Here is a 20,747-nt window from a genome sequence, read left to right as displayed (position 1 = left end):
GGTGAAATTGGCCATTTACACTTCAACAATAATCAGAGACACCCTTGTAAACTATGTCTCTTTAATGAATAATAATGCATTTTATAGCTTTGTACTTTCATTTTAGCATTTGAGAACAGTTCACAAATACAGTAATTAATCTCTGAAATGGTATTGTACTCTCATATTACAGGCCAATTCAAGAAAGTAAATCAACAGATTTCAAAAGCATGGGGAAAATTCTTGGATGCCTAAGAAAAAACTCTGTACATGCTGTATATTTTCATAGTCATAAGTACATCTTTAACATAAAACTGAAATAAAGAGATAAATATTTTAGCTCTTTAATTTAAATTATATGAAAATTTATGACTTATCTTGAGGACTAAGATTAACTTAGGACTTTATCTTGAGGACTTCTTTAGTGTGATAAAATACATCGTGTAACCTTTCTGTTGTTGCTGGTATTACGGTACTTGGGATTGAACTGAGGGTCTTTTCACTGAACTAAATCCCCAGGTCTTTTTATGAAATTTTGAGACAGGATTTTGGCAGGGTGCCAAGTTTTCCAAATTGGGCTGAAATTTGCTATCCACCTACCCTAGCTTCCTAGATTGCTGGGATTATAAACATGTGTCACCACTCTGACTCATTTTAATTATTTTAAGTGTACAATTCAGTGGAATTAAGTACACTTACTGTATCATGTAACCATTACTACTATACATCTCCAGAATGTTTGGTCATCCCAAACAGAAGCTTGTACCTATTACACTGTAACTCCTTCGTTTCCTCTCAACCCTAACCCTAGGTAACCAGTAAGCTGTTTTCTATTTCTATCAACTTGACATTCCAGGTTCTTCATGTGAGTGGAATCAAACAGTATTTGTCCTTTTGTGTCTGGCTTATTTCACTTAGCAAAATGTCATCAAGGTTCATGAACATTATAGCATATCTTAGAATTGTACTAATTTTTAAGGCTAAATAATATTCATATATATATATATCACATTTTGTTTACCTATTCATCTCTTGATGGACAGTAGAGTTACCTCTATGTTTTGGCTGATGTGAACAATGATGCTATGATTAGTGTATAAGAGTCTGTTTGAGTTCATGCTTTCAATTCTTTTGAGTAGAGCTCCAAGTGAAATTGATGGATTATACGACAATTCTATTTAGCTTTGTGAAGAGCCACTATACTGTTGCTCACAGTGGGTGCACCATATTACATTCCTAGCAGGAATGTTCAAAGGCTCTAATTTCTCCATACCCTCATCAACACTTATTCTCCACACTTTTATTCTTATAGTAGTCTTCACGATATATGTAAAGAGACATCTCATTGTGTTTTATTTTGTTGGGGCTGGTGATTTAGCCCAGGGCCTTGTTCATGCCAAGAGAGTGCTCCACTGCTGAGCTATACCCCAGCCCTTCATTATGCATTTGGTTTGTGTATTTCTGGAAACTAGTTACATTTAGTACATTTCATATGCTTAATTCCTTTTTGAAGGTTATTCCCATTCTGCTAGAAGCAAATTAAACGTTTGGAATAATCGGTTTTATTCTTTACAAAAACAAGCCATGGTTTGTTCTCTAGAGCAGTTATAGCAACTGCTTGTCTCTCTGGCTCATCTTAGGCCCAGGCTGTATTTGTTTCCTATCTATTTTCCCCACTATGAGAACAGGGACTATGAGTTCCTGCATTGTTCATTACTAAAAGGATTTTCCTTACCAGACTTGATCTTCGTCAGGTGCCTTGCTTGTCACGGACAAAACAAAGAAGACATCTAGAGCACCTTCTCTTCCTCATTCTTGCCTTCCAATGAATCAAGACCAATGGATTGTTTCCAAAGTACATCCCTGTGTTCAACCATTTCTCATGAGCTCACTGCTACCATTATCTAGATCTAATTCACCACCAGTGCTTGCCATACTCCTGGCTGGGTTTCCCTGTCTCCACTCTGGCTCCAGCTATTGTCACGCGCCAATCGGGCATGCTCCAAGTGTGTTCTCCACACAGCAGCCAATAATGTCTTGTCGATCTAGTCTACTCTCTGGCTCTACTGTATATATCAATGCACCAGCATAAATCAAAATATAAACAAAACGTCTTCATCAAACTTCACCTGGGGCTTTGAGAAAGGTCAATATTTGCATTTCAAAGGTTTTCCTCTTTGGGATTGCGAAACAAGTACTCAGGGCTGAACTTGAACAGCCTTATTTACAAACCAGGTATATTTCACTAATTTATAATAAGATTAGTAGTAATGTTTGGTAGTAAGTATTACTTTATACTATGAACATTAAAAAAATAATACAGAACATCTGCCAAAATGTTCTTATCATTTAGGGTTGTGTATACTTGAACTTCAAAGACAATCAGAAGCTCCCAGCATTTAGACATTTAAAACATTGTCTTCTCTGAAAAGAACACATGAAACTTGGAAATATACATTTACTATAACACTCAAGTTAAAGAATTAGACATTGCCCAATTGTATGGAATTAGCTTTCAAAGATTAAAAAACTGGGTTGAATTACACCTTTACAATGTATAACCCTTAGGCATTGTTTACATAGGTTCTCACTGGCTTATAAGCAGAAGAAATGCTGTTTTTCCTTTTAGTATCACCCCCCAACACTTCACGGAGTAATGAAGTTCAGAGACTAATAAAATTATGTAAGGGCATACATATTATTTTATTACATCCACAGAATTTATACTTTTTGGACTCTTCTGCCTAAATTTAATTTACCATTGGTTTTTATTTCATCCCTGCGTGACTCTGGTGTTTTATATCTCATATTAAATTTCCCACAGATATTTTAAGGCACATTATTACTCTATGCAACAGCAATAATGTGTTCACTATAGTCAGCCACAACTATTGTTTAATAATCTTTGTAATTACACTACCATTTCTTTAATTTTTCATTTTATAGTATATATATTTAGGCAAGGGCTACCAAAGAAAAAGAATTCTAAATTCACAATGTACAATGAATAAATTCTGTAGATGTTGGTATAGTCAAGCGTGAAACTCTGACTAAAGTTACTAACTTTGAGAAGTATATCCAACAACCTTAAGTACTCTTTTTTCACTCTGTTCTGTATAAAACTTGGTGATAAATGTGTTAGTTCACTACAGAACTAGAAGGTATTTGGATAAAAATATTGCTGATCTGGGATTCATGATTCCCCAAGCAATATTGATTTGCTGAGGGACTTTTTTCCCTATTCTTATTCAGTGTTTTAATTTAAAATATTTCATGTTTATATTGGTTTTTTCTGATGTTTTACTGAATTAATTCTATATTTTTCAGGCCACCATAACTACTGTAAGGGTATGGCCTAAACTGTCAGATTATATTATTCAGTATTCCTCTGCTCATCCTAGATCTTTCAGAGGTAGCTATTTTTATCTGTTGTATTAGACATCAGGATTTTTAGGTTTTAATTTTAAAGAAATGTTCCATATCTGAGCCCTCTGATATAGTTGCAGTTACAGTTAGATAAAGTCTCAGGAAAAATGACTTTGTAGTTTGGACATGTTTTCTCCATCCTTCCACATTAATTTTTTCCAGTTCCCAAGTGAAAACAAGATTAGTACGCTTTGGATCTACCAGGCAGTATAGAAAGATGAAACTTCTACTCAACACGAAGCTGTTCCCTTTCGGCTTAAACATCATTTCAAGCAATATATCCAAGGCCTCAGAATATAATTGCCAATTTTGTTGATGATGAATGAGACTGAAGCAATGTAAGGATGCCTTTTGCTATTCTGCGGTGTGTACAGTAAAAAGAAATGACGTGGATACTAAGAGTATATGCAATATGAATTAGATAAACAGCTCTAAAGTCCTTGATAAAAAAAGTCCATTTAAAAGGCAGTCATGAGATGACTGTTACAGCTGTACTTGAAAAAAAACACCTTACCTTTTCTTTTTGGGGTACTAGGAATTGAACCCAAGGCCTTTCCACTGAGATATATCTCCACCCGTTTTTTGTTATTTTTTTTATTTTGCAAGAGGATCTTGCTAAGTCACTAACTTGCCCAGACTGTGCTCGAACTTGTGATGTTCCTGCCTCAGCCTCTCAGAGTTCTGGGATTATAGGCACACACAACCACATCTGGCCAAAATTAGCTATTTTTAATCACTATTAGGTATTTCACAATTAATCACTTTTCTATATGCTTGATAATGATATCTCCAATTAACAGAGACAGGCAAGAATGGGTAGAGAATAACTAAATTAACTAAGTATCAAACTTGTAGTCCTTTATATCCTAATGGATATCATTATGGCTCTGTCTCCATATCTCCTACACTATGCCACCTACCTCACTCCAACTTGCTTCAAATCTTTTAATGCTTAAGACATAGGCTCATGTGTATTTACTGAATAATCTTGCCCTCTGTAACCAGCCTGTGAGTTTTGATAGAAAGAGGATTTAAAGATGTTTTCCTAAGGTAGTCTTGTGACAGTTTTGGCAATAAGAGTTATGAAAGAAATGCCTTCACTTAAAAATATTTCTTCAGGGCTGAGAAGAAAACTCAGCTGCATAGCACCTGCCTGGAAAGTGCAAGGTCCTGAGTTTGATTCCCAGTACCAAAAAAAAAAAAAAAAGAAAAAAATTCTCTAAAGGAGTGTCTTTCAAAGATTCGGTTTACAGGTTAGTCCAACCACATAACCAACCTCACCAAGCACCAACTGAAATATGAAAAAGAAATAAGTCAATCATCAAAATTGCTTCTAAAATAATATAATTCAATCATCTGCAACCCCAGAGGGATTATCTAGAATAAAAATATTATGTGGAACTTTTCTAAAACATTATTATCCATTTCTTCATAAGAATACCTGTTAAAATCAGTTTATAGTGCTTAATCATAGAAAGGAAAACCAACTACCAAGTATTCATTATCATATGCATGTAAGATTATATAATAAGTACAAAGGATGATGCAAAGATTCACACGGCGCAAGTACTGCCAAGGAGTTTATAGCTTAAATGGGGAAAAAATTAAGAACATATTTCAGGAGTTAAACTAGAAAGGTGACTGAGGGTGCCAGCAAGGCCATGATGGAGGACCTTGCTCTCGCTATATATGTTCTAAAGTAACAGTTAAAAAATATTACTTATATAATTTCAAATAGAGATATATAAGTGTTATATATCTCTCTTAGTTCTGATCCTGAATTTTCCCTAGAGTAATTTTCTAGAATTGGAGACAACATATAAAGAGAAAATAAATGGGCCCACTCACAGAGCTTTGCTTTCCTTTCTCTCATCACAAGGAACATTTTTAAATTAAACAAATGCATACTGCATAAGTGTCAAATTTGGATTTCTTACTGGACTCATACAAATTACAGATTCCTTTTGTTTCTTTTTTTTTTTTTTTTTCCTTTTGTTTCTTTTGCTTGTTTGTGGTACTGGGGGTTGAACCCAAGTCCTCTGTCCCAAGCTATGTCTCCAGCATGTTTTTACTTTTTATTTCAAGGCAAGGTCTTGCTAAGTTGCTAAATTGCCCGGGCTGGGCTTGAAGTTACAATCCCGCTCCTTGCTCCTCCCAGAGCTCTGGGATCACAGGCATGCGCCACCATGCCTGGCTTGCTTTGCTTTCTGTCTAGGAGATTATATGGATTTTAACTATGAGAAAATCCCTTTACAGAAAGCTCCAGACCAAGAAAAAGTTACCAAAGCAGAAGGAAAGAAAATGACAACAAAAATTCTCTCTAAAACAACAAAGAAACAAGTTAAAAATGACTCTTTGCACTGACTCTGGCACGAAATGGCTTTGGGGACCAAGATGGATGCGGATGCGTCAGGAAAGAAAAACCAAACAAACAATTGAACATTTTAGGATGGGCACAGAAGCTTCTCGGTTTCATTCACCCAGGAGTTAATGATATCACAGAAGATGTGATCATTTGCTGAATGCTGCCAGTGGGCTAAGCCTCATGTAGGGCCTGTCCTTAAGAGCTTTTCAGACTGCTGAGAAAGGCAGAGAGTTTTCCTCTTTCTATCTTGTACAAGGATTTTAAAGTTTTTCGTGAAGTGACAACATGGATTTATACAATGTATTTACAGTACCTTTTTTTGAAGAAGAGACATACACATGGGGAGATGGAGAGAGAGAGAACTAGAATGTGTTAACATGTTAACATCCTTCCCAAATGAAGGATTTCGCTCCCTCTCTCTACCCCTGACTCACCCGCCCTATCTCCTGAAATGATGAAGGGGTAGAGTGAATAGGATTTCAAGTTTTCCTGCTGAGAAAGGGACATTTTCTACAACCAGGTCAGTGTTCAAAGGCCTAACGCTGTAAGGAAATTATCAGAAGGGGAGAGGCAGTTCAGGGTTATTAAGTTATTTTAAAATGTTGTCTGGCCTGCTGCTGACCTTTGTGCTGGGAACAGGATGCTCCTTCCCAGGGGGACAGGATAAGAAGAGATTAGAGAAGCTCCGAAGGAGCTCAGGAATCTTGGGGAAGTTGCACATACCCTAAATTGTGTGGGAACTTTTACAAATGAAAATAAGGTAGTTTGATCAGGGATATATTTGGGTCCTACAACATATTCCAAAAATGTAACTCCTACTGGATGCATTTCTTTTTTTAAATAATTAAGCTTATTAGTACAGTAATTTAGATATACATAACAATCATACTCATCATAAGGAATTTGCACCTGTATATGATATGTTTTGATTCTTCTTTTTTTCCCCCAATCTCCTCCCCTTCCTTCAACCCCTCCTTCCCTATTTACAAAGTTTTGTTTCCATTTTATCTTCTTTTATGTTTTTCTCCCTTTCTTCTCTTCCCCCTTCCCCCTCTCTAGCTCCTCTTTCTTTTTGAACAATTTCTTCTTATTTCACAATGTCTATTGTACATTTTGGCCATTATTTACTCTTTCAGTTTCTCACACCAGTGAGACAATGCAATGTTTGCACATGAATGTCCAATTTATTTCACTTAAGAGCACATCCATTTTTATCTAGAAATGTCTCGTTTATCCTTTTTATGGCAGAGTAGTACTCCATTGTATTAAAAAAAAAAAACACCTCTTTTTTATCCATTCCATGGTACTGGCAAAAAAAACCCAAAAACCAAAACAAAACAAAAAGCCAGATTTGAGAATCAATGGGACAGAATAGAAGATGCAGAAACAACTCCAAACATACTTAGCCACGTTATCTTTGACAAAGGGGCCAAACACATTTACTGGAAGAAAGATAGCCTCTTTAATAAATGGTGCTGGAAAAACTGTGCTTTCCACATGCCAAAAACTAAAACTAGATGCGTGTCTATCACCATGTACCAAACTAAAACTGAAATGGACCAAAGATCTAAATATTAAAACAGAAACACTAAATCTGTTGGAAGAGAGAATAGACAGAAGTCTTGAAGACGTAGGTGTAGGCAAAGATTTCATGAAGAAAACCCCAATCACATGGGAAATAATAAAAAAATCAGTAACTGGGATTTCATCCGATTAAAATGCTTTTCCACAGCAAAAGAAATCATCAACAGAATGAAAACACAACCCATAGAGTGGGAAAAAATCTTCACCAATTTTGCCTCAGACAAAGGACTCATGTCTAGAATATATAAAGAATTGAAAAAATCAGACCCCCCAAATTTAAAGACCGAAACCAAAAATGAGCATCTGAGATGAATACACACTTCTCAGAGGAAGAAATACAAAGGGCAAATAAATATATGAAAAAATGTTCAACATCACTGGTCATTTGAGAGATGCAAATTAAAACAACACTGAGATTCTATCTCACTCCAGAAAGAATAGCTATCATCAAAAAATCAACAAATAACAAATGTTAGTGGGGCTGTGGGGAAAAAGGAATCCTTTTCCACTGTTAGTAGGAGTATAGCCTGATGCAACCACTGTGGAAATCAGTGTGGCTATTCCTCAGAAAACTAGGATTAGAGGTCCCATTCGACCCAGTTATTCCCCTTCTGGGTATCTTCCCAGAAAAATTAAAAACATCATACCATATCAATATATGAGCATTTTTGTTTATAGCAGCACAGTTTATAATAGCTAAATCTTGGAAACAACTTACATGCCCATCACACTGGATATATTACTCTGAGTGTTTTCCTAATATCCAACACTTTGTATCTGGCAGAGGTCAATTAGACTCAATTTGTTTTAGAGGCGAGAAGGAATGCCAATTAACATTCCCTTAACATCATTCCTCATGTGCCACAAAGTAGAATAGGCATCAGCTTTAGTAAATTGTTCAAGTAACAAAGTTGGAATATGGTAGAGCGGAATTTCAAGTGCAGATGTTTTTATGCTACCAGCAATGTTTTTCTCTACCCTATTGTTATGTCAGAAAAAGTGTGTTTAACAAGGTTAGAAAAAGAAAACAAAGCAATAGCTGAAATAATTTGTGTCTCTTTTTTTGTGGGAATAGACTTGAATATTTCTTGTGTGGACTCAAATTCTTAGAAGTACCATGAATGAGATAGGGTACATCTGCGTTATACCATGTGTATTATAGAAGAGTTTTTCTTTTTGCCTTCACACATTATATTTTAGCTGCCATATATATGTCTCCAAATTTAAGCACCACATATAACATACAGAATGTTACATTTTCTGGTAAGATAAAAATTTATCATTTATGGTAGTCTGTTAAGACTCAGGGAGTACCAGTGCACAGCCCCCAAAGTTGATATTATACGCACTGTTCCATGAGACACAGTGGGTGATCAATTTAAAACTGTATTGAGCATTGGAAAAATAGAAGAAGCCTTATGAATAATACTTAGGAATAAGAAAAGACCCTAGTTCTATAGAAATATCACCGGGTTTTACCTCTTTGTTATTAATAGGAAAAAACTCAGTCCCAGATGGGATGAGTTATACCCCAAATGATATTGCTACATAAAGACAGAAGAGCATCTTGAACTTTGGTTTTTGGTGCTTCTAGGGCTCAAATTTAGGGCCTTATACACCTCAGATCTCAGGATTTGGTATGTACTGTTTGGATATGCATGCTAAGGGCTGTCTCCGAGGCACCAAATCACATGAGACACAAGAAACTTTATCAAAGACTTGGTATGCTTTCTAACAGTAAAGTTGATGTCTAGAGGATATGAAAGATGCATTCCAGTACTAAATCTAAATTGACACACAGGGGCTGGGTGGGTGTAGCTCAGTGGTTCAGCATTTGTCTAGCATGTGCAAGGACCTGATTTGATTCCCAGCAGTGCAAATAAAACAAAACAAAAGACACAAACATGAAAAGATCTTTTGAGGGTAAAAGGAGAGGAGTCATGTAACTGAAAAGGACATAAAATTACTGGTATATGTTCATTTATTCATTCATTCTCTCAAATATTTATGGAACACATGCTGTCTGTGAGGCAGTCTGCTAGCAAAAGATAAAACACCTATCCTCATGTAATGTGTTATTTCACTCAAGGTTATATAAACTAGCTCATCAAACTACAAAAAAGAATGTAGTCTTTCTTTCTTTCTTTCTTTCTTTCTTTCTTTCTTTCTTTCTTTCTTTCTTTCTTTCTTCTTTCATGCTGGGGATGGAACCTAGATCTTCCCACATGCTAGGCAAGCACTCTACACTCTAGCCCTAGGATGTATGGTTTTTTATGATCCTATGAGACACAGAAGATACCAGTATCTACATCTCCCAGCAAGATCTGCAAAACTAAAGGCTAGAATCAATAATCTGTGTACCACTTTGGCATCTCATTCATTCTCTTTCCATTAATGTCTTATCCTGAGTTGTTTTCATGATTATATCATCAGTTAAGGATTACTGACTATTCCTGCATGGCAGTTAATGAAACTCAGCTAATGTGACCTTTGGAGCCATCATACTGTGGAGGAGAAAGCACAGCAGAAGAGAGTGACCTCTGGGTTATCTTTGTGTACTGAAGCCTTTTGAAAAGTCAGAGCACCAGGCTTTTGGCAGCAATTTCAAAAATTTAATTACCCAGAAATATTCACCAGCATCCGTAAAGACTGACAGCACAAATTAGACAGATGATTGTTATATCCACTTCATATCATCAATGGTGCTAAATGGTTAAGTAAAAGGTTTAATATTATTTGTCCGCTTCCTCCTGATAAGATTGATGGTGCACTGAGAATCCTCAAGGGCGATACGAAGATTCATTTTCACTCCTCTAGAAAACTGTCACAAACAATTTCTATTTCAAAGTCAACATTCATAATATCAGAACATGTCAGGACTGGACATGACTTATTACATGGCTCAGCCTCCTTTCATGACAGAAGGAGAAACTGAGGCCCAGAGTTGTGATTCATGATTGGTCAGATAGCTAGTTAGTAAAGAAGCTCGAACTAGATTTCAAGTCTTCTGATGTCTGGTCTACTTAAAATTCCCACTATTTCATTTTGTCAGCTGCTGAAAGGTATATTTTGAAGGCAAATGTACATGAAAAGAATCTTACCAAAAGCAGTGCAGAATGATACATTACACAATATGTTCATATTATATGAAAAGCTATGCCAAAATGCAACGAATTTTCAAACTAAAAGTCAGAATACTGGTATCATTCTCAGAATAGACAGACAGGAGTGGGAAATGGGGAACCATTTTCCAAGTCAAATACCCTAATCCAGTGCTCCTTCTAATAGAAGCCCATCTCATTGTCAGAAGTTATATCCACTACAAAGCAGTCAACACAGAGCTATTTAGCATGTTGATTGCTATTAGTAAGACATAGCTAACTGCTGCTTCCTCTGTATATACGTTTAGGTACTGAAATAGCAATCGATAATGTAAAGGAAAAAATAGCCAAAACTTTAATTAGAGCAACTCCTGGCACAAATAAGAACTGGAAGAAGAATGAGAGCAAAATATCCTCCAAACAAGAGAGGTATCTGAAATCTGAAAACCTGCCTGGAAAGTAGCAGCAGAAGTGATATTGTGTAAGAGGGAGATGGTGTCAAGACTCAAATGCTACTGTACCTGAGCTAGGAAACACAAGTTCTAAAAACTTGTTAGATCCATGAGTTCACACCAGGAAGTGGACCAATAGGATAGATACAGGACAGCAACAATCCCAGAAGGTACACCTGGGTTGGTGGTTAGAATTTCATGCAGAGCTATGGGAAACGTAGACCATAAGAAGACAGGTGAGTCAGAACACAAACCAGCCATTTTGTTAGACATAGCAATGGTGGTAAGAAATGGTGACTTTAAGTGTTAAATTTAGCCAAGTTCTTCCTACTGAGGAGCAACTCAGAAACAGAAACTTGTGAGCAACTCAGAAACAATAAATGGCATAGAAACATGCCCAGAATTGAGTGGGGAGAAGGGTAAACCAAGGTCATCTCTAGCAATCTATATACAACATCCCAAATAACCAGCAGGAAGAGACAGACATCCCTGTGGACATGAGTTGCATTTGGAACATTGCATATTTAAAAAGCTGAACAGTTATTTCCCCAGAACCCCATTTTTCATTCTTCTGTGAAGGGCTTCAGAGATATTTAGAAAGGAACCTGATGAAACACATTACTGCTGATTGAGTCAGCAGGTTTACTACTGCGTTTCATTAGTAAATTCCTCCCAATATTTAGCAACCACAGCGTCTTTGAAGGAGGAAAAAGACCAGCTTGTCTAAAAATCAAATCCTTCCTAAGAGACAGCTGGCAAAAATCTAAGGTCAAACAATTCATCTGGTATTTCAGAAAACTAGCGGAAAATCAACCTTCAGCTAGAACTAATATATGTAGAACAGGTTATGACCTCAATTGCTTTCTCCATCTCGGCACCAATGGGAGACAGTGAATAGCATTTGCTTTCTTCATGAGTGAGTGGGGACTAGAAACAATGCTAACAAATTTAATAACCAGTATTCGGGCCATTCTGCTCATGCTATCCCAAGGAAGATATTACAGAGCTGGAAAAGATCCAGAGAAAAGCAACTAAGATGATAAAGGAAAAAGCTTATCTTTCATTCAAGGACAACTAAAAGGCTAAAACACATTAGAATTTCTCAGACCAGGAAGATGAAAATGAAAAGTGCTATTAGTAGGGGCATGTGTGATTAAAGTCAACTCAAGGTAAATATACATGTATTCACTGGATTCCGAAGCACTTTATTGGGGCGATTCCTGGAGGTTAAACAATGCAAATTCAAGAGCAATTAAAATATGCCTTGATTTACATAGGAGTTGGTACAACTATGGAACTTATTTCCAAGACAAGGCCGAGGTAACAAATGGAAAAAGTTTAAGACACCATTGGATAAACCAACTGCCAATTGATTTATAGTGCATCACTAAGGAATGATCAGGATGCATTCTAATTCTTAACATGAAAATTACTAGGTTAACTGGCAAAACAACCATTGGAGTTTTATCTGGGACAGACTTCTGGGCTGGTTGCCCTGTTGGTCTGACCCACTATGATATTTCTTATGGTCTTATCATGACATCTATGTTGGAACATACTGCATGCAACTTTGGGATTCTTAAATTCTCATGACAGTCCAGAACACAGAAGAATAATTTTCTAACTCATTAAGAAAGCAAGAGAGTCCCAGCTCTTGGCTCTGTTTGGTTTACCCATATGGGAGTATGCAACATAAAAAGGTGAAAGAAATCCTGACAGAATGCAGCAGCTGGTTAAAGGCTATTACATTGAAATTTTCATGAACCTGACAGTAGGCCAAAAAATTACAAAATGGCAGGGAGCAGAAAAGGCAGTTGTAACAGGTTGAACATTGTTGGTGATTATTTTCTCAGTGGCAATGAAAGCTATAATCAAATAACTTGAAAGAGATGCTGGCAGAAATAAGAGAGTCCCAAGGGAGAAGGAATATGAAAAGTGTAACAATGATGTATGCTATGGACTAATAAACTAGACAAACATGTAGTTTGAAGAACCAAGATTGAAGTTCACAGCATCATAGGAGAAGCTGGTAGCAGGATACAGGTTCAAACACTGCTTGATGTGCAAGCTAAAGCAAAAGATGTTGTCAAGGACTTAAAACCTTAAGGATGAACGCACAACTCAGAAACCCACGACGAAGTGTGCTATTTGTATGGAGACCTCTTGTTAGATGATTAGTTTAGCCCAGCACTGAAAAAAGGAAAAAGCATGAAAAAAGATAGCCAGAGAAGACACCTGGCTTTGCAGCTGGGAATCTGTGGTTAAAAACTCTTGAATGGAAATCAAGACAGAGAAGATAAGAAAAAAGGAAATGGGGGCTGAAACAGTGTCATTGTCAACTCATTTTTATTGTTATTTTGAACCAAGTAGGCATGTCAGATTATGAATGGCATTTACCAGGGCATGAAGTCTACTGAATCCTGCATATCAAACTAATTTACAGTAAATAGACTATATTAGACAACAGTCATGGGTAATGATAAAACAAAAATGACATCAATGTGCGTTTTATGCACTGAGGATGTAGCTTGGTAGTTAGCATGCTTGAGACCCTGGGTTTGATCCCTGGCACCACACACACAAAACCCAAAACCAACCTCACAAACAAGCAAAAACTATATTTTATGAATCTGTGTTCTGCCTATATTATAGCTTACCATTTTAGAGTTGTATTTGAAAAATTATGTAATCTAATCCTTAATTTAAAGTAGATTATAATTGTAGACAGAATTATTCTCCATACAGGTTCAGAGATATTCTTTAGAAATAAAGTAATTCCTCATTCCAAGGAACTGATCACTTGGAAGTACATAACGTCTCCCTTCCCACTGCTCTACTACTAATTTTTCCTGTCTATTGTATTACATCTCTTACTATTGAGCCAAGAAGAATAATAGTCCTAAATTGTCCATCAAGGCTTGAGCTCCTGAAAGAGATAACTGGAGTGGATTGAGAGGGCATTTCTGAAGCTAAAGAGTGAAAGACATTTATTTATTATTATTATTATTATTATTATTATTATTATTATTATTATATTTGGCCCTGAGGATTGAACTCAAGGCCTTCACACTGAGCTAAATCCCCAACCCTTTTTAATTTTTTTCTTTTTACTTTTGGGATAGGGTCTCATTAAGTTCCCCAGGCTGGACTCGAATTTGTACCCCTCCTGTCTCAGCCTCCCAGAGTGCTGGGATTACAGACATGCAACACTGAACTCAGCTCCAACTTTTTTATAATAAATAAGAACTCACATTCATTGGTTCTAAGAGCTAAAAAGGACTCTAGATACGATCTAGTCAAATTCATTACTTTATAGATGAGAAACCAAGGTTTATATAGCTTAATGACTTGCCCAAGACCACATAATCAGCTCAAACTAATATCAGTGACAAGAATAGAATTTCAGTTTTCTTACTCACAAACTGACATCTTTATGGACACCATCACTATGATGGTCAAGTGCAAGGAGCACTGGACTGAAAGGGTATGTAAGCTACTCTCTGATTCATCAAGGAGAAGCAAGGGACTAATTCACTGGGAAGGCGGGAATTACAGTTCTTTGGCAACTTGTCATCTGTTTATTGTTTGGATTGAATTAATCTCTCCTTCTTTCTAGCAATCCTGAGATCTCTTGTATCAGATGTAACATGAGGGAGAAGGTGAATATTTGGCAAAAGGAAAGTAGAACTGGGGAGAGTTAGGAATAGTTGTAAGACTCAGCACCAAACAGGTAGTAATGTGGAGAATGATGGTGAAGTAAAACAATGCAGTGCATGTCTAAATCAGCATATTATTTAATAAAATGTGATTTAAATGGGTATTGAAAACATGAGTCACAAAATGGAACAATTAACTATAACAAAAATAAGGAAATTAAAAGATGGGAAAATTGAACAGGAGGATCAAAGCATATTAAAGGGACAATTTTTAAGAATTAAGAGAGGCCTGATCTGGAAAAATTTGGTAAGACAATGGGCAGACCATTTCCGACAAGACATGTCTCTTCTTGAAGAGTTGGAAGAGTTCCTTCACCCCCAGTCTTCTGAGTTAACAAAATAGAAGCATCAAATCCAATTTCTGAATGGTAGCAATGAAGAGAATTGTAGTAATGAAGAGCTAAGACTAATATTATTTCTTTAGAATTGAACTCTGAAGAATTGATGGGTAGGAAAAGAGTAAAAGCAGACACGATAAAAGATGGCAGGCTGAAAAAATAGGAAAGCATTTAGTATTTGTAGTCAACCTAGACTCATGGCACAAGCAAGTTCAAAGACTTCCGTTGGTATTGAAGATTTTCCTGAGCCTGACTAACTCTAATTGCTGTTGGGGAAGCCAATTTAAAGTTAAATGTAAGTTACACTCAATTGCATAACTGATGTGAGACTGTAAAGGTATTATAACAACTCAGTAGCCTGGCTCCTTTCTCTTCCACGTCAACCCTATATATCATAATTTACATTTCACAGAACATCTTTCCCTTGACTCTATTCCCTTACTGACACAAATGGTCCTAGCGAACAGTGCCACTCTGATTAGGCAACAAATACTTAATGCTACATATAAGAAATGAGTACATCAGCTCCACAAATTCAGGGCTGCTGTTGCCTGCCTTTGGGATACATGAAGTATTCATCCACTTAAAACACTTTATGTACATCTACCTGCAGAAATCTTCCACATCTCTCTGAAAAAGAAATGCAGAAAGCCCCTAAATAAATATTTTTTCTGGCAAATATTCACTCCCACTATCAACAGTGTTGTCTAGAGATTTTTGTCCTATGGTAAAAAATATGCTCCCCTCCCCAAACGTTCGCAGATTATATAAGCTTTATTAATGAATTTTTTCTTAAAAGCAATTCTTTGTTGCTCTAGCAAATTTGCCATGCTAATTTTAGCATGAATTTACTATTCAAACGTCCTAGAGGAAGAATGAAATAGGTAATTCAGGTGAGAATAATGTATTTTTAAAAAAGATTCATTTGTGAAAATATACATTTTAGCAACAATAAATGTTCCTTTAACAATATGACTCTTGCAACTTACTTTATGTAGTAGGGCACTTTGTTCGGTGAGATGGCTCTCTCCCAAGGACCCTGGACAGAAGCTGAAAAAGAGGGGGAAAAAGGCAAGGAGGTCAAATTCACCGCAAACAGGAAAGACAGCATTAATCTCCAGAATTACAATTTTACACTGATATTGGTCTGTTTGTTCAGTTGCCCATGAAGACAGGATGGATTAACCTGCTGTTCTGAAATTTCTGTCCTAATCTAAGTGAAATTGAACTCATTCAGGCACAAAGATAGATGCAAAGGGTTGGGGGGCTTTCTATTGCTAAACCTATAGAAGAGATAAGAAACAGAGGAATAGACTGACAGGTTTTCTCTTATGTGTCTCCACTGGGTGCTTTTCTTATAACACTTCCTGTTGTTGCTTCTTGATATCTTTTTTCTATTTGATTGACTACATTTTATTAGTTTAGCAGCAGAAACATCCCTCTGCGTTATATTTACATTTTTTATATTTACATTTTAAGTTATTGAAGCTCAAGTACTGTGCATATCACCTTGGTATGCATGTTTTTCTTACTTGGCTTAAAGAAAATCCAAATGAAAAAAAAAAGGAGAGAGAGTCCAAATTCATTTGCCAACTATATGTTTAATCAGTGTCTCAAAATGAGCAGCACAATCTTATTCTTTTTTGGGGTGGGGGTACTGGGAATTAAACTCAGGACCTTGTGCTTGCCAGGCAGGCCTGTGCCACTGAGCTATAACTCCAGCCCCCAGCATGATCTTATAGGATGGAAGTGAAAGCGATAGGATGGCATCTGATATCAAAGAGTAATCAAACTTTCACATACTTTATGTGGCTTTATGCTTGTGTGTGTATGTGTATGTGCATGCCCATGTGCATGTATTTGTGCTACACATCCTTAGAATTCACTTTGTAATGATTTTACTATGCTTGGGCCAAATCAATCATCTTTACAATTTTAAAGATGTGCCTGGACACAGTACATGTGTGAGGAGGAGTCTTGCTAAATTGTGCAAGCTGGTTTTGAACCGTGATCCTCTTGCTTCAGCCTCCTGAGTAGCTGGGATTACAGATGAGCACCACTGTGTCTTGTTTTTAAACCTTTTAAAAAAATGCTTAGGTAGCAGGGTTTAAAACTTTTTTTTTTTACTTTAGCTGAACCTTCAGAAATACCTTTTATATACTCTTTGATTGTTTTTTCTTTTTTTAAAACAAAATAATTAAATTTAGAAGGCACTGTAACATTTTCTCAACAGTAAAATCTTTCTGAATACAGTTTTAAGACATAAGAGTTTTAGAAAACATGGACTATCATCTGAGATAGAAACATAAGAAGCATAATTATTAACAGCTCGCAATTTTATATGTATATATATTTTTCTGAATTTTTATCCTACTAATGACTCGAAGCGTGGCAAATGCTGACCATTATTTCTGCCTATGAAAAGTTTTCCTCTCAATTAGCTTCATAGTAAATTCACTTTGCAATGCATTGAGATGTAGAAAACCGTCAAAGCTAATACATCCTTGGTAACACTGTATAATACAAAAGAACAGCTTCTAATAAAAGTTAACTTCACCTACTGCTGGACAATTTAAGGGTAATGAAACTCCAGCTTCTTTGTTTTATATAGAATAATGGATCGAATCACCCAACCTTTCACCGGATGTGCTGTTTTGTACCTTGGAGATATATCATTTGAATGATATAGGAAATAGATTTGTAGTAAACTACTAATTATGCCTTTTCATTTTGGTAGACAGAAATTCTTAATATGGAGAGAAAAGACATTTAGCTGCTATTCTGAAGTAGCCCTTTACCTTCAGTTTCTCTCTGTCCTTTGTCTATTCCTTTCTTCTCCATTTCTTTTGCTTTCCCTTCTTCCGCTCCCATCCCTGCCTTTGCTATTCGCTACGATTTCTCCTCTTGTCCTTTATTTCTTCCCAAGAATACTGCTTTTCTATCTCCATTAGTTCACAGAGTAAATAAGAGCTGATTTAAGAACTTGGGCTGTACACCATGACCTATCTGTTCAGAGTCTGATGTTATGGAATTCTAAAAACCTAAGCCCTCTCTGCCAGGAAGCAGAAATCATAGGTCCTGGCTGCTTGGTGTACCCTTTCCTTAAAAATCAGTGTCATAAAAGGAAGAGAACTCCAGAGAGCACTTGGTCCAACCCTCACTGGCTGTGAAAGCCAAGCCTGTGAATGCCTACAACAAGCAAAGAAGGGCTATTCTTTCCTTAAAGGTCTCTATGGACTGAGGCTGCACAATTTTCTATCTTTTTCCAGCTCTTTATCATTCTAATGGTCCAGAAATCCGATCTGATTCTGAGGGTGCCAGCTATGTCCTTTGGTAGCAGAAGAGTCAGTTTGACTTTCTACACTTTTCATAGGCAGCTCTCCAGTCTGCAGGCTGCGTGGTCCAGCTAAGGAGCTTTTGGTCTGAAAGAAACAATCTTCAAATGGATAATCAGCAAGAGACAGGAGAATCTTTGGTGCCCGGCTGAGCTAATGGCAAGACCTACACAGAAGATTTACAGTTGACTTTGTGTTGTTAAACATTAAAAGGAACACAATTCTAATTATGTGCTAGAGGAATCATCAGAATGTGCTTGAACTAAGGGGCTGCAAATATTTAAAAAGAAATTTTCAATAAAGTATTAGTTTCAAATTAATAAGAACTTTTAAGTTTTTGCAACTGGACTGCTTAATTTTAAATCTTTTGTCCTTAAAATAAAAATGTTGTCTTCTGTCTTTATGCATAGCTATCAAATCAGTCCAATGCTAAGATTCAGTACATTTTTCTTCCCTAAAAGATGTTTTTCCCCTTTGACTCATAGTTTATAAATTCACCGAAGCAACTGCTTTGTAGTCATCGTTTGAAACCCTGAAATTTTACACTTGAAAATGTCCTTGAGGCAATAAAAAAAGAGAAAAATAACAACAGCCTCCTCCCCATTCTTTCCTGCCCCATCACCACCCCAGGCACACACACTACTTGCTTTAGAAATAACACACCATTGGAGGCTGTTCCATGGGTTGAGATTCAGTGCTTCTTCCTAAGAGACTGTTAAAAGGTTGTTAGTAATTTCATTTGGGGCTGCCGGATGAGTCTGGTCTTGCCTCTATTCAAAAGTTGATCAAATATGTGGTAATTCTCATAAGCGTGCTTTCAGAATTATCATTTTATTTCTTGCAGTAGTGCCCATGTCAACAACAGCTGTTTCTTATCTCGGTGCACCAGTAGAAGCTTGTCATCTTTCACAAAGCTAGCCTGTGTAATAGACACACACATCTTTTATGCCCGGTGTGTCCATTTTTAGTAGTCCACCAAAAGCAGATTTATTGGCAAATAGTTTTTATATGACACTGGCCTGTCCTTTGATATTTTCTTATACAGATGTTTCTATAAGCACGACGTGTAGTTCCGGTGCAGCTTTGTGATTCAGATTCTCCAGTGTAAAAAAAATAATTCATTATCATACAGCACCAGCACCATGGGGTATTGTCTATTGAATTTAAGTAGTAAACTACACGTGAATTTATTTATTACAAAATCAACCTCTGAATTTCCCCTTGCTTTAAGATGCAATACATTATTAAGAGGAAGAAAGGGTGGCAATTCTACACGCAAATGCTTTTCTTCCCTTGAGATGACAGAATTCAATACTGTGCTCAAGGTGGTTTTGGAAATCACAGCTACAGGCCACACTAGAGGAAGTTCTGATTTCAACCATGTTTTAATGCATGATGAACAGAGTGCGCCAAGTGATGCACCCCGGTGTTAAACCACATTTTCATCGACACAGGGGCCTCCACAGAAAATTAAAAGGAATGCAAATGCTATTTCAACTATGACACAAGAGCACTCTCTGGAGTTCCAACCCAAACACATTCATTAATTTTTCTACTTTTCTCCTAATCGGGTGGACCTGGAGCTTGATAACATAGCTTGATCCAAAAAAAGTGGGCAGAGGATGAGAAAAATAAAAAGTATACTACAGCTGTCACTGGAGATAAAATAGACAATTCACCTCTGAGGTTAAAATAATCAATATTATTATGATGATCATTAGTATTAGTGAGTAGTACTTGGCTCCTCAGAAATATGTAAATTCTAGTACTGGTCCTATGAACGCATTCTGTATAGGCGCAGTAAAAAATGTTTCTTCATCTTCTTCCTACTATCCCCCACACCATTCCCCAGGAATTAACTTTCTTTCTTTCTTTTAGTTTTTTTTGGGGACAGGGTCATACTATGTAGTTCAGGCTGCCTCAAACTCTCTGTGTAGCTCAGGCTGGCTTCAAACTCACAATGATCCTCCTACTTCAGCCTCCCAAGTGCTGGGATTACAAGTGTGCACCACCATGCGTAGCTTTCCCCTGGAGTTTTACAGACATTTTTTCTAATTGCTACACCCTCCATCAAATTTTAATACCACAGATGTTCTGTGTATATGTTTATATATTGTGTGTTTTTATGCTTTACACCAAAAAGAGTAATGTAAAAAAAGTCTCCAGGAACCAACTTTTGCCCTCTTTGGGACTAACTCATTTCCACTGAGAATACTTGATCTAGAGAAGGGAAGGTGGGGGAAGAACAAGGAGTTATTAAAAATCTCACGTGCCTAAGTGTAACCTAAGCTAGCTCATTTGGTACTCATGCTGACTTCTGAGGTAGGTATGATTTTTATTTTACAAATTATGAAACTATTATGATTACATGAAACAGCATGTCTAGGGTTCTAAATCAGCAAGCAATGCATCCCAATTTTCATTGATTACTCAAAATGAAATTAGATACAT

The 20,747-nt window shown here is 36.6% G+C and overlaps 1 protein-coding gene across 2 annotated transcripts in view; it reads right to left on the bottom strand.

Annotated features, from left to right (window-relative positions):
* The window catches only part of Dmd (dystrophin), a 2,013,932-nt gene that overhangs the window by 179,186 nt on the left and 1,813,999 nt on the right, over positions 1-20,747 (bottom strand). For both annotated transcript variants that reach the window (XM_013507710.1, XM_005410485.2), the window contains one exon: positions 15,951-16,011. In XM_013507710.1, coding sequence (XP_013363164.1) covers positions 15,951-16,011 — 61 coding nt within the window. The remainder of the gene's footprint in view (positions 1-15,950; positions 16,012-20,747) is intronic.

Source organism: Chinchilla lanigera, unplaced genomic scaffold, assembly GCF_000276665.1.
Source record: "Chinchilla lanigera isolate Chin_1 unplaced genomic scaffold, ChiLan1.0 scaffold00134, whole genome shotgun sequence".
NCBI lineage: Eukaryota > Metazoa > Chordata > Mammalia > Rodentia > Chinchillidae > Chinchilla > Chinchilla lanigera.
Note: the sequence above shows the minus strand (reverse complement) of the source record. Positions and strands in the feature narration are given on the sequence as shown.